General features: G+C 38.0%; 1 protein-coding gene across 1 annotated transcript in view; it reads left to right on the top strand.

Moving 5' to 3' along the window:
- The first annotated feature begins 445 nt into the window (after positions 1-445).
- GTF2B (general transcription factor IIB) overlaps positions 446-15378 on the top strand; it is a 32961-nt gene continuing 18028 nt past the window's right edge. Inside the window, exons 1-2 of the mRNA XM_082688598.1 lie at positions 446-673; positions 5377-5483. Of these exons, the coding sequence (XP_082544724.1) occupies positions 657-673; positions 5377-5483 (124 nt within the window). The 5' untranslated portion in view covers positions 446-656. The remainder of the gene's footprint in view (positions 674-5376; positions 5484-15378) is intronic.

Genomic DNA, 15378 nt, shown 5'->3' with positions numbered 1-15378 from the left:
CCAAGGTTTTGTTTCATCTCCTGCCAATTCTAAAAGTGTGTGCAAAGCAGATACTATTACCCCTTGCACCGAAAGGAGAAGGAACGTGCCTAAGAAGAAACAGCTTGCGAGCTGTTGACAGAGTCAGCATCGACACCTGTTCTGGCTGACCTAAGTGAATTTCTCTCTTTATTCCAAATTCCTTAAACGGAATCACCCCTCTGGGCAAAGTAAGGACTGCGCTCAAACTGGCGTTAGCTGACTTCAGGCTGGGGGGTGGGAGGGTAGTAAACTCTCGGGAATGCGGGCTTTGCCCCCCCACCCCCCGCCCGAAGGCCGGGTTGTCTGTATTTCGGCTCAGTCTAGTTGAGGGTATCTCTGGCGTAGCCTATTTGTAGAGTTACCTTGAGAATTCTCCTAAGTAGTTTCGTTGATTCGCTCAGCAACACAGCAAATCACAGAGACGGAATAGGAAAATAAGAAAACGCAAAGCACGTGGCGTACAGAATCTCCCTTTCTTGGCCTTTCTCCCGACCCGTAGCCGCGCCCTATTACGACTGCGTGAGGGGGGGGGCTCGCCTATAAATGCCCGTCTTGTAGCGTCTCGTCGCCACAGTCTCTTCCTGTTCTCGGTGCGTCTGTTGTGGCTTCTAGCTGGGACCGCAGTGGCCGTGAAGATGGCGTCTACCAGCCGGTTAGTACGTCTGGCCGAGCCGGGCTACCAAGGGGCGGGCGGAGAGTGGCAGAGTTGTTAGGCGGCCACCGGGGCTGTCGCGTTGGGCAAAGCGCTCCGGAGGTGCGGGGAGAGGCGGCTGACTGGCTGGCCGACCCGGACAAAGGCACTTCCAGACGGCAGGGCTGTCAGGGGTGTCGCAGGGGGGGGTACCGAGCCGTCGGCGTTACCATTCCAATGTCCTGGCTTGTTTTCTCGCCCAGGCATCACCCTGCGGGGGCCCCTGTGTCCCCAGCCCCTGGTTTCGCGTCTTTTGGGGATATTTAAACCGTGTTTTTTCTTGTTAATTTTTTCTACGCTTGTTTTTCCAGCTGTGGCTCAACCGGCCCACGATCTTTTCCAAAGAGCGGGAAAGGGTTAGTTCCAGGCCCTTATTGATCTGACAGCTAGAAAGTTAGGGACGTCAGCCTGATGGAAACTGATTACCATCCCGGAGGCCTTCTGAAATGGAAGCTAGGGCATTTCCGAAGAGTTGATAAGTTCCCTTCTAAGAGGTTTATTTATTTATTTATTTATTTATTTAACAAACGTCTTCTGCATATTCCTGAAGAAAATTTTGCCTGCAGAAAATTACTTACATATGCTGGGAAGTCACTCTCTAAAATATTTTAAACATGTGAAGTACTCCTATCTACAGGAAATGCATGCAGTGCCCTTAGAGGCAGCCTTTAATCCTGTGATCTGAAAAATGCTTGTAGACCCTAATTATATCTCTCATTACTACTATGAGGTAGATATTAGTATTTTTGCATCAGTGTAAACTGAGTCATGGCAGTGTTGACTTCTCCAAGGTTAGTGTTAGAACTAAGTGTAGAATCTCTTATCTATTTCCTGTTATCACACAGTTGGCCTCTAGTTAACTCAGAATGTATTAAAAGTATCAACTTAGTTCTATAGCTTCTGAGAGGTACCTTTGACATAATTTTTCTGAATTTATTATCATCTGTGGAATTGAGTTCCCAATGAAGGCTGTTATCACCAAATAGCAAACTGGAGAAGTCCAGGCTCTTTTGTGGTAACTCCTAAGACTTACTGCTTTATGTTACTGTACTTTATTTAAAAAAAAAAAAAAAAAAGTGTCAGGGAGGCAGTGTTAGCTAAAACAACTTGTTTAAGGAAACAACTCTTAAAGCCAATGACAGTCTTGTTTACTGATTGTAATTCTATGATTGAATGCTCAAATCATTCTGTCTGGGTGTGGCTCCATTGGGAAAGGCTACCTTGTAGGTAAGTGGAAAACTTCAGCTTCCCAAAGATACCTATATACGACTTTACATTCTCTCATGGCAGTAGATCTGAAAGGTAAATGTGGTCTTATTTGGGCACAGCTTTTCCACATAATAGGACAGGAAATTGTGTGTGTTAGAAAAATTTGTAGCAATTAAATATAGTAAGTTCAAGAGAAAGATTCTTTACCAAGAGAATACACTTTCCTTTGTGTGCCTTTATTTTCTTTGTTAAAAAATAATCTTGGAAATAAATTTTTTCCGGACACATCCAGGTCTTAAATAGATGTGTCATTGCAGTTGTCTATTTAGAGTTTTTCTGCCAGTGAGAATGAAGGTAAATTTTAGTATTTCTGACGTTAGCTTTTTTCCCCCTGAGTAAGATGTAGTTATTAGGTTATGAAACTGCCTGTGTTTTCACAGAGGAAAGCCAAATGTTGTGAGTTCAAAGCTAAACTCCACCACTATTCTATGATTTCAGTCTAATCATTCTCTGAGTTTAATGTTTAGTAGGGAAATAACCCTTATTTTGTAAGGTTGCTTTGAAGATTGATATATATGTAGCACTGGATAGACAGTAGGCACCCAATAAATAATAGCTATAAAGTGAGATTTGGGTTTATCTGGCTCCTTGGGGACTCTAAATTGTTTTAATGTCATTGGTCGTTGTTTCTTCTTTCCCTTTCATTTCTCTCCCTTACTTCCCTCCCCCACTTTGTGGAACCTTACTTTGTGGTTCCTCTTTTGTATTATTCTTGTGGGTTTTCTGATTAAAGTTGACTATTGTGATTCATTTTATTTTGGATAGGTAACATACAAATATTGCAAAAAGAAGAAAAGTGAAAAGCAGTTTCTTTTCTTCTCTAGCTCTCAGCCATCTAATTCTCCCCCGAAACAGCCATTATAACCATTTTTTTTTGTGTTTTCCTAATGATTCTGTGATTTAACAGGCATGTTTAACCTCTCTTCTTCCCCCAAAGTCTGTTGTAAACAGTTTGCTGCCTTGCTTTTTATCTTTTTCGTGAAGTTTTCACATACCTTTTAAGTGCACACTTCAGTTACAAAATGAGCACATAAACATAGCTACCACCCAGGTCAAGAAATTAAATACCACTAGCACCCTGGAAGCCTCCTCGTGACCTCAGCCATTACCCCTTTTCCAAAGATAACCACCTCCCAACTTCTAACACCATAGGTTTGTTTTGCCCACTTTAAAGTTTCTATAGATGGCCTATGTTTTTCTTCTGTGTCTAGTTTCTTTTGATCAGCATTTTGAGAGTCATCTTTGTTACTGCGTGTAAGTGTAATTCATTTTTTTCCCCAATTTTGTATAAAATCCCTAGGGGCGCCTGGATTGTTCAATTGGTTAAGCATCTGACTCTTGGTTTTGGCTCAGATCATGACCTTCCTTGTGGGATCGAGCCCTGCGCCAGGGCTCTGTACTCCGTGTGGAGTCTGCTTCAGATTCTCACTCCCTCTTCCTCACACTTTCTCTCTCTCTCAAATAAATAAATAAAATCTTTTTTAAAAATTCCCTAACTTACTCTTTTTACTTAGAGTATTGAGATGTTTACATATTTATGTACATACACAAGATGTTCTACTTTTTTAATAATGCAAAATAAATTAGTCCGTATCCTTGTATGCTGTGTGCCATATGGCTGCCTATTTGTAATTACAAGTAGGCAGTAAGCCTATTATTCTGCAAAGATTTTCCTTTATTTCAACAGTTTTTCATAATTTATACTGAATTTATCATACTTCATTAAAATATTTCCGTAATAGGAATTTATGGAATAAGTGTGTCTATAAAACAAACCTCTATCCCCCATTTTCCTAATGAAAAGATCCAAGACATGTTTTGGTTAACTTGAATATATACATTTTGGGGATGTGGAATATTAGTTTTCAGTGGGAATCAGCTCTGTTGAGAATTAACAATTATATTTGCTGACATTTGAAAATTTATCCAAAACCCACAAATACCTGCTTACTTACTGTAAGAATGGTTAATGATGTCTTTTAAATGTATATTTGTGGGGTGTTTTGTTTTTGTTTTTTCAAAAAATTTTACTTGTTAGCACAGGTGCAGGAGAGAAAGAGAATGAATGAGAGCAGGAGCCCCTAGGGGCAGGAGGAGGGAGAGGATCCCAAGACCCTGAGTTTATGACCTGAGTCAAAGGCAGAAGCTTAACCGAATGAGCCACACAGGCGCCCCTAGGTGTATATTCGTGATGACCGTAACATAACCTGTGTTGTAGTATTTCAACTGAACTTTTAAAGAGGACTATTTTCCATGATATCAAACACTTATGATTGTGAGAGAAATAACTACTAAATCTATGTAAAATATCTTTTTTGCTTTTTATTTTATTTTTAATTTATTATTATTTTTTAAAATAAGCTCTATGCCCAGTGTGGGGCTTGAACTCCACAACCCTGAGATCAAGAGTCAGATGCTCTCCTCACTGAGCCAGCTAGGCACCCCTCTTCTTGCTTGTTAAAACTGATTCTTTTATGTCATTTAAGATTGATGTGTCTCCCCAAACTGCTTCATTTTCAAATTAGAATAATTGGACACATTAGTACCATCACAAATAGATTAAAAAGTAGCTTTTGAAACCATTTCTTGAATGGTAGAAAACTCATTTTTTGGACTAAATGAAATCTTCAGGTCTTAAGTTCAGCAGAGGCACATCTGTTACACTCCCACTTGTTAGGTTCAGTGCTCTCTTCTAAATCTATTACTAAAATATCCAGCAAGTAGGAAAAAAACAAAAACAAAAACAAAACAGACTTGAAATTCATTCTCTCACAGGGAAATAAGTGATAAGTCACACAAAACAGATGATTATATGTAAATGTCACAAGTTACGGTAGCCAGTCATTTCTCTGCTATTTAAGATTTTTTTTTAAAGATTTTATTTATTTATTTGACAGAGAGATAAAGAGACAGACACATTACAAGTAGGCAGAGAGGCAGGCGGAGAGGGGTAAGCAGGCTTCCTGCTCAGCAGAGAGCCTGAAGCGGGGCTCGATCCCAGGACCCTGAGATCATGACCTGAGCTGAAGGCAGAGGCTTAACCCTCTGAGCCACCCAGGTGCCCCACTAATTAAGATTTTTAAAGATCCTAGTAGCCTGCCTGTTAAGAGAAAAAAGACTTACTTTCCATTTAGGTTTTGAAAGCCTTCCATGTCTGCCAACCATTAACTGTTTTTAGAAAAAAGAATTCTAATGGAATCTGTGTTAATTACTAGCTGGAATTAAAAGTTACCTAACTGGGATGTTTACTTTGAAGATTTAGCTTGTGTATTATACATGTATAGTATTGAGAAAGTATTCAAAATTTTCCTTTATCCCTCCTTCCCCTGCCCACAAAAAACTACTTTGTTACATGTTGGTTGGGAAAATATATATATATATTTTTTTCCATTTAGCTTGGATGCTCTTCCAAGAGTCACATGTCCAAACCATCCAGATGCGATTTTAGTGGAGGATTACAGAGCTGGTGATATGATCTGTCCAGAATGTGGCCTCGTTGTTGGTGAGTAGTTATTATGGTTTTAATTGAAATCACTATTTTGGGTACTTGGCTTTTGTATATTTCCCAAAGTTTCTTTTAATGAATACATTTTGATTTTTTTCCCCTACAGGTAATTCATTATACAGCTAACAAAAAGAATTAGGGAAAAAACAAGAGTAAAATCAGAGATACCATATTTTATTGTGTATACAGATGTATATGCTTCATAATGTGGGGTATTAAGGAATATTTAAAATCGAGACAGCCAATCCAAAAGAAAAGGCCCTCAGTCTTCAGTCTCCTGAGTCCTTAGGTTTTTGTTTTGTTCTGTTTTTAAGATTTTCTTACAGAGTAAAGATTTTCTTTACAGAGAAAGTGCATGCGCCTGTGCCCTAGCACAGAGAGAGAAAGAGAAGCAGACTCCCTGATGAGTGAGCCGAGAGCCTGAGACAGGGTTCAATGATCCCAGGACCCCGAGATCATGACTTGAGCCAAAGGCAGAAGCTTAACTGGTGGGGGGAGGTGGTGACACACTTGTGTTTATGAAATAATAAGGTGCACCTGGGTGGGCCAGTCAGTTAAGCATCTGACTCTTGGTTTTGGCTCAGGTCATGATCTCAAGGTTGTGGGATCCAGCCCCACATCAGACTGTGTGCTCAGCATGGAATGTGCTAGAGATTTTCCCTCCCTGTCCCTCTTCTTCTGCCCCTCCCCTTGCTTGCTCACTCTCTCTCTGTAAAAATAAATAAGTCTTTTTTTTTTAAGTGAATAAATGTAATCGATTTTTGTGGCTTTTAGATATTTTTTTATTTTATTTTTTATTTTATTTTTTTAAAGATTTTGTTTATTTGACAGAGATCACAAGTAGGCAGAGAGGCAGGCAGAGAGGGGGTGGGGGAAGCAGGCTCCCTGCCAAGCAGAGAGCCTGATGCGGGGCTCAATCCCAGGACCCTGGGTTCATGACCTGAGCTGAAGGCAGAGACTTTAACCCACTAAGCCACCCAGGTGCCCCACTTTTAGATATTTAAATAGGATCTGTTTTAGAGTAATCAATGTGTATCTATACTGAGTCTCATTCAAAGCCTTTTAGTTAATGAATCCAATCACTTATGTAGAGTGATTTATTTATGAACTTCTGATATAAAATTGCTGTTGTCAAAAATACTGCTTCTTAAAATTTTCATTTTGTTCTTGCTTGCTCACTTATCCAGATATGTAGCCGAATTTTGAATAGAGATGGCCTGTTCTAAAATTATTCTTACGGTGGGATTGCAGCTAGCACCTTAAAAAAGGAGTGATACTTAGCCATTTGAAATACTCAGAAATGAAATTGCTAGTAGGACTATGGGACATACAACAGAAACATTGGTGGCGATATATTGTGGAATTGTCTTATTTGGAAGACATCTGTAATACTCATCCAGGTAGGCTGCTTGCCTCAGACCTCCAGTGGGAGTTTTAAATCATACAGAGTCACTAATAGGAATTAAAATCCACTTACAATTAATTGAATTCTACTCAGTAAACAATACTAACAGCTTATACATGCTGGGCACAGTTTTAAATGATTTATGTATTCACTCAGTTTATCCTCAGAGAAGACTTTGAGAAGAGTACTAATATTATATTCATTTTGGAGATGAGAAACTGAAGTTGAGTGTGGCAGTGACGCTCCACTGTCTGTGTAGAGTCAAATTTCTATCCTAGATTGCCTTTTCTAGTAAAATGAGTTCAGGATGAGATAGGCATCCTGTGAGCCACAGGATGACCTACCTGCTAAGCATGGCTTTTACATTTTAAAGAGGTTGAAAAAAATCAAAAGGATAATAATGTTTTGGGACATATGAAAATAATACCAAATTGAAATTTAGTATCCGTTACCCATACATAAAGTTTTATTGGACCCAGCCACACTTCTTGGTATCTGTTGTCCATGACTGCTTTAATATTATGACAGCAGGATTTAGTAGTTGCAACAGAAACCAGATGTGGGGCGCGCTCCTCAGCATCTGAGTACAAAGCCTGTCTCCATACTGCAACATTTTATTTTGTTACCATTGCATACCCATTGTGTCAAAACAAAAAGGAAAAAAGTGAACTTCGAAAGTCATGCTTCTAAGGTACAGTGGAGTGTGGGGGTTTTTTGTTACTGAATTAGATGGCAAGCGCTGTATTTATTATGCAGTGATACCATAGCTCTGCTAAAAGAGTACAGTTGACATTACCAGATAAGCACTCACTATACCAACTCAGTAATAACAATGATCAGAAAACTTAGAAAATCTCATCACAGCAGAATTTCTTCACAAAAATCACAGAATAAAAATAAGGCTGCAGTTAAAGTAAGTTTCTGAGTAGCTTATTCATAGCCCATGCAGGGAAAGCTATTTACCAATGATGAGTTAACTAATTTCCTGTTTGATTGTCATAGCTGAAGAAACATGTCCAGAAAAAATAAACTTAAGATGATTCGCCTCCATGAAAAAAACAGTTGCTTGAAGAGTTGAGGACTCTGGGAGCAACATCAATAGTCAATTAAAAGTCCAGGCAAATTTCAAGTATTTCCCCTGGACTCTTGATACTAGATAGATATTATTGAGTTGTTTGTTCAAGGTGACAGTGCAGTTTTTAAGAGTTTGAATCATCTGCATAGGAGAAACTATTTTTAAAGAAGTTATAAAAATGCTAATTCAGTACAACCTGAAGGGGAGTCTGCTAAGATGGGTTACAAATGATGGTGGTAAAAGTGCATGTGGAAGAAGACTTGGACAAATTTCAAAGATTATGAAAATATAAGATTTTTAAAGCCTGTAGTTCTGTATTCATCAGCAGATACATTGTAGAGAAGGTTTGAATCTATCATGTTGCTGATCAGTAACAGTATCAGTAGTGAACTTCATTCACTCTCAGGGACTTAACTGTCATCGCTTCTGTGAATCATTGTCAGAAATAGACTTGCCTACCACATAGTAATTTGATAGTTTAGCAGCAGCAAAGCTTTCTTGTAATTGTTTTTGAGCTCAGGGCCAAGTTGAAATTTTTCTAGATGCAGTTCTGCCTTGAACCACTGCTACTGAACACTGAATGCCTTTAGAAATTAGCTTTTGCTCTAGACTTGCTAATATTAATTTAACCTAGAATTGTAAGGAAAAATTGTACCTAAATGTTAAAACTGCACTGTAGGAAAATTAATTTGACAATAACTAACATTATTTGAATCACAAATAACATTAAATTAATGTTATATATATACTTTCATTGCTGTCAGAAGTTTAAACAGGAACTAGGATCTTCATTCCCATACCAATCTGAAGCAGGTATATTTTCCAAACTCAAACTACATTTTAATCAGTGTTTTTCAGACCCGGATGCAAAGGAAAATTTTCATATTTCAGAATCCATTTAACTCTGCAATTAAGGAGCTCCCACCTAACCTTCAATTGGGAGTGATTAATCTACAATGTAATGACATGTTAAAAGGCAAAATATCAGAAGAATGTAATAAAATTCTATAAATGCCTTTCAAGCAATGAATATGCTCAATTAAAACCATATACTTGCAGATTAATATCAGTATTTGGCAGTGCTTATCTGTGTGTGAAGAAGACTTTTTAAAAAATGAAATACATAAATTCCTGTTAACACAGCATTGACAGATGAACATTTGTAATTGATTTTGATGATAGAGAATGCTAACCAAATTCCAATTAAGTGAAGTATTTTCACCCCAAAAGAGAATTCTATTCTTTCTCAGTAGTAGATACGTATTACAACAAACTATTATTATATTTTTAATTTCATCAATTAAAAAATTAATGGAGTTTTCCTCTTTATGTAAGTGCTTCAGTTTAGCCTCTTGACCCACAAAATCTAAAATATTTGCTATTTGGCCCTTCACAGAAAATGTTTGCCTGCTTGTAAGTTGAATGAGAGCATTCTAATTCCCACAGTATTAAGATCAAACTGATAGTATGTTAGAGTGAGACTGAGACAGAGGACTGAACATAATTTCTGCTGTCCTAAATGTAGTCATTTAAAAAATGGTGCAGAAATTTTGCTTCAGCCCTTCTGTCAGCTTCATTTCTACTTCAGACTAGCAAGATGGTTGTGTAAGATGAACCAACTGGAGAAGGAAGATCTCTAGTCCACAAGGCTTACATGCTTTTTTGTGCTTGGAATGCCTAATTTTTACTTGCATTTTTCTGCTTCTATCAAACCAAAGGAAGTTAATTATCTTTCAGTTTGCTTTTATTTACTTATCAGTCTTGAACACCAGCATTGGAGCTACTATATTTTATGCTAATTAAAGCAACTGGCCTAATTGTGAGGCCTGAAAATTAAAAAATATAATCTGATTAAACTTCCTTTCTATATGAAGAAATATCTTTTTGTGATAATTGGTTTCTCTGACATCAAATACAACAACAAACACCTGTTTTAAAATACACAGTAGCCTCATTCATGTATTTGTGGTTCAGTGTATAATTTAACCTGCAGTGGGTCCTGCAAGTGAAGGATCCATTCCGCGAGGGCGGCCAGGCAGGAGTCTGCTAGGAAAGTGCCGTTTTGTTGAAGAGAACACCAGATTATATTGAGAAGAACTTAAATGAACATGACAGTCCATGAATCTAAATTTTAAAAATACGTGTACGTGTATACATATATACACAAACGCATATATTGCTGTCTTAGAGCCATCATAAATTGAGGTTGTATTCTGTATTTAATTAGCTTTGCATTAACTTGCTGGTTTAAAGGCGTATGCTCTCTGTTGCCAGCTTGGTTCTGCCTTTATGCTATGGAGGCAGGGCAGAAATGAGTCTGGGCACATATTCTGCAGTCCACTAGGGCATAAAATTTGCAGCTTTTTCATATTTAAGATATTGATATTCAATAGAGATTTAAATCCAGGTCTCGTCATGTGCTTTCTAATAAATAATCTTGGTTTACATGGTTTGAATGTGCTTGCCATAACATTTTACCTTATGTGAAACTTTCCAGATTATATCATTCTATTGAATAAGCATTTTCAATAGCCTTTGATTTGAATAATCAGACAACCTTAGAAACTGGGAACTCTTAGAATTGTTTTTGAACAAGTCTATACTTAATATTTAATTTGTGCTTAAATTTGGGGCAGTCTGTTGTCACTAACTCCTCTTAATTTCAAACTCAACACTAGCTACTAGTGCTCAGCTGCTTTCTTCAGAGCCATATATTACCCCTCTCAACAGAGCCCATTGCCATCATATTTTTTTGTGAAATAATTCATAATATGAAGAAAAATACGTATCTCCTATGATGATAAACTGCCTTCTCTCCAGTCTCTTAACAACACTTTTCTCACTGTCCTTCAAGCTTTCATTCATGGGCTTCTTGAGGCCCGCCACTCAGTCTCAAAATTGGTACTCACAGTGTTTTAGGCTTTTCTTAAAGCAGTTTATAACTTTGAGGAACCAGTTTCTGTTTCAATTACACGACAAGCTACCTGAGAACTTAGTGGCATATACAAACCATTTTATGTTGGTTATGATTTTATGGGTCAGTAATTTGGGAAGGACTCCTCGGGGCCATTGTTTCTTTCCACATGGCACTAGCTGGACTTGGAGGATCCACTCCCATGATGGTTTTTTCTTTTTCTTGCCTTTTTTTTTTTTTTTAATAAGATTGTATTTATTTATTTGACAGAACACAAGCAGGGAGCAACACAGGGAGAGGGAGAAGCCAGCTCTCTTTGCCAAGCCAGGGTCCTGGGATGGAAGGTACATCCTTGGTCATGATAATTTGAGTCCTTCACATACTAACACACTAGTCAGAACCAGTCATAGGGCCCACCTAGATTAGAAGGGGTGGAGATACAGGTACCACCTCAGTGTGAGATAGATAAGGTCATGTTTCTGAAGAACATGTTGATGAGAGATTATTGCTGCTATCTTTGGAGAATAGTTTGTCAAGCATTCAGTGTCTTTTAATATTTTCCCCATGTTTAAGTCGTTGTGTGATATTTAGTTTCATCTGTACTTGGGATGTTCCCAATAGTTTGTGACTATTTTTAATACTATTTAACATGTAATAACTGTCTAACTGACTAGGAAGAGTCAATTTTATTTTTTATTTGAATTACATGATTTTTATTTTAAACATGGAAAGTGCTATGATTTGTCGCTGGCTATTTAATCTTACAATTGATCCGTAGGATATTGGTAGGGATCTCAAAATAAGGCTAGTTTTTAAAGCAAATCTTTGTCATTTCTACAATGAAACTCTTGGCTCTACTGCACTGTTTTGTGGGGTTTCCCCCACATATCCTAAGTGTGATTTTGTCACTGTAAAAATTGAGCACTAGGTGGCAGTATAATCATATTTAGACTATCATTTTGTTCATAAATTTGACCTTGTACGTTGTTTCTAGTCCGCAAAGTATTAGGTTAGTAAGCTGCTGTAATAGTTGTTAAAACACAAAATTGGTTTTGACTTTTATAAATTAGGATTTCAAATAAGGTATTTAGATCTAATGGTATCATTTCTACTTAAAACTACTTCTTATGTGCTATTTAAAACTGAAGTCTTTCATTGTCCTTTAGAGGAATACAAGGAGAATACCAGAAAATAGTAAAGTTTAGATTTAAATGAGGAAAATGACCCAATTTAACCTCTCATTCCTAAAGTCTTTCTGGATATTGTTTATATCAGTGCATCTGAAGCAAAAATGTGCATTAAGAATCAGTTGTTTAAGATTCCAGACCCCATTTCTTGAAATTCTATCTCAGGTCATACATCAGTAACATTAAGAAACATTAAGAAATCCATACTATTGACGTTCCAGTTTACCACATTTTTTGAGATCTTCTGTACTTTTGGAGTTTTTACCTTGGTTTCCATATTTTCCATGTCTCCAGACTGCAAATTACTATAGGGCAAAGATCTCGTGTGTCCATAGCTCCTAGTATAACTAGTGGCATTCGTGAGCTGTGGAACTATAACCAAGTAACATAATTTTTCCAAGCTTAACTTTCTTCATGTGTAAAATAAGTCGCAACCTCCCCTCCAACCCCAAAGTCCAAAACAGGGAGCAGGTACCATACAACTCAGAATTGTTAGGAATTGTTAAAAATTAAATGAGATAATGTAGAAAATGTATAGTATGAAATTTCAGTGATACATATTTTGGGGTTACAAGTATTTTTCTTGCAGAAAAAGCAGGTTATTCTAAGTCTATGGTGCCATTCATCATAGCAAGTCAGTTGCAAAATTTGAGTGGGTCTGCCATATGCAGTGCTTTCTAACTGTAGCGTTTTAAAGATTGCCAGATTACCATCTTTAAATTTGCATTACAGTGTTTCCTAAAGGAGAAAATTGAGGAATACTCACTTTCAGATTCTTGCTTTGGTACCTCCTGTAAGCCCTCAGAGCCAGCCTTCTTACCTAATTTTGAATCTTCCGTTTAGATGCTACTTTACCTTAAGCATCAGAGAATTACTAACCTTACTGGATTAACACAACCACTCTGAGGGAAACTGAGGCTTGGAGTACTTAGGTAATTAGCTCAAGATTTCACAGCTAGTAAGTGATAGAGCCACTCAAATCCAGATCTGTAGGACTTAACTAGCCTGTTTCTGTTAAGGCACTGTGCTGGTCAGGGGGAGGGATAGAGCTCAAATGCTCTAAGTAAGCTCTGAGCAACTCTTTGGCTAGTATGTGGAAGGAGGAGGTGCATTAGCACAACATAGCATGGTGAAAGCTCTATTCCAGATCTTCCCAGTTTGGTGAGAACACAAAGGAAGGAAGCAGTGACTTCCTGGGGAAATTACGGTTGAATTTACACTGAAACATCATTAAGTGCGGGTAAGGGTTTGTGGAGGGAAGGTCATTCCAAGTGGAGGGGAAAAGAAACATGCCCATAGGATAGAAGCCTGAGAGTGTTAGTATGTGAATGACTCAAATTATCATGATTAAGGGGGCGCCTGGGTGGCTCAGTGGGTTAAAGCCTCTGCCTTCAGCTCGGGGTCATGATCTCAGGGTCCTGGGATCGAGCCCCACATCGGGCTCTCTGCTCAGTGGGGAGCCTGCTTCCCTCCTCTCTCGGCCTACTTGTGATTTCCCTCTGTCAAATAAATAAATAAATTCTAAAAAAAAAAAAAATTATGATTAAGGATGTACCTTCCATCAGAACTGCAGTTCCTTAGCTTTGATACTGCTGTTGCTGCTGCCAACCTGCCTGTATTTGAGGAAATAAGAGATGTATTCAGATTCTCAGGGATGGAATTATAATGCATGTTCCTTTCCAAAAGTAATTATACTCTCAACTTGCACAGCTTTTTGTGTTCTAAAGTATCTGTTGACCAGATATCTCTTGAAAATTGTCTTTAATGCAAGCTTTCTGTTAAGAATGTACAGTAACTCTAAACTAAAAATTAGGATTCTTTGAAATAGTGTAAGAAGGAATGGTAGGAAGGGGTAGATGACTAAGGAAGATGTGGAAGCTAATGATGCATTTCATTTTCAACATTAGATGTAACACATGTAATGTGTTGACCTAAACAGTTTTCCAAAGCATCTTAATTTTTTTAAATTAAAAAACTCAATGCTTGGTTACCTTGAGTAATGCATACTGATTATCAAACTTTTTTTTTTTTTAAGGATTTTATTTATTCATTTGACAGAGGGAGAGAGATCACAAGTAGGCAGAGAGGCAGACACAGAGAGGAAGGGAAACATGCTCCCCGCCGAGCAGAGAGCCCAATGTGGGGCTCGATTCTAGGACCTGAGCCGAAGGCAGAGGCTTTAACCCACTAAGCCACCCAGGTGCCCCTGATTATTGAACTTTTATATTTGGCATGTTTTGGAAAGTTTTGTAGTTTCAAATTAAGTGGTTTATAAAAAATTTTTTTAAAGATTTTAAAATTTATTTATTTGATAGAGCACAAGCAGGGGAACAGCAGAAGGAGAGGGAGAAGCAGACTCTCCACTGAGAGGGGATCCCAATGTGGGACTTGATCCTAGGACCCCAGGATCATGACCTGAGCTGAAGGCAGACACCTAACTAACTGAGCTACTCAGGCACCAAATTAAATGGTTTTAATTAATCTACCTTTTGAAAACAAGTAATTTGAGAATGTTGTTCTAAGACTCCTACTTCTGAATTCTACCACTGGTTAAATACCAAAATGCTTAAATCACTTTCCAGGAAGGTGGCAGAAAGAATTGAAATTTAGGGTGATTCCTCTTAATACTCTTTTTTTTAAAAAAATCCTTTATTAATTTACAAGAAAAACCAAAAACATTCTGAGGCTAGGTCAGGCCTAGAAGATCACACTCTCCAGTGTTGGCTTTCTGGCTGCTTTTGGTATGTTGCAGTTTTCCCCTGCACTGTTTAGATTGTTACCATAAATCATTCTGATTTTAATATTGGACTACGAAATATCTCTGGTTGGATTTATAGTTTATAGCTTGTATGGTAAGGAGGTTAGATATTTGTTTGTCTTAGGGCACTATTTAGACTATAAGGCAAAGTGCCTTGGTTCTATAGGACATTCTCTCTTACCTCCTTTCTCTCCTACCCCATTATTCCTTATAGTGGTAGAGGCCACTGCTTAATTGCCTGATATCTACTATCTCACTCTTCGTTTAGTAGTAGAATCCCCATGTTTTAACTGGGCATTTGGATGCCTAAACTTCCTATCCATGTACTAACCAGGCCTGACCCTGCTTAGCTTCCGAGATCAGACGAGTTCAGGGTGGTATGACTGTAGACTGGATGCCTAAACTTCCTTATAGCTAGGTATGAACATGTGCTCTAACCAGTGGGTTGTAAGTAGAACAGGTATGTGCAACTTTAGATCCTGCCATAAGGGATATAACCTCCTTTTTTCTCCTTCCCACTGGCTAGAATACAGACGTGGTAAAAGGAACCACC

Source organism: Mustela nivalis, assembly GCF_964662115.1.
Source record: "Mustela nivalis genome assembly, chromosome: 10".
Taxonomy (NCBI): Eukaryota; Metazoa; Chordata; class Mammalia; order Carnivora; family Mustelidae; genus Mustela; species Mustela nivalis.
Note: the sequence above shows the minus strand (reverse complement) of the source record. Positions and strands in the feature narration are given on the sequence as shown.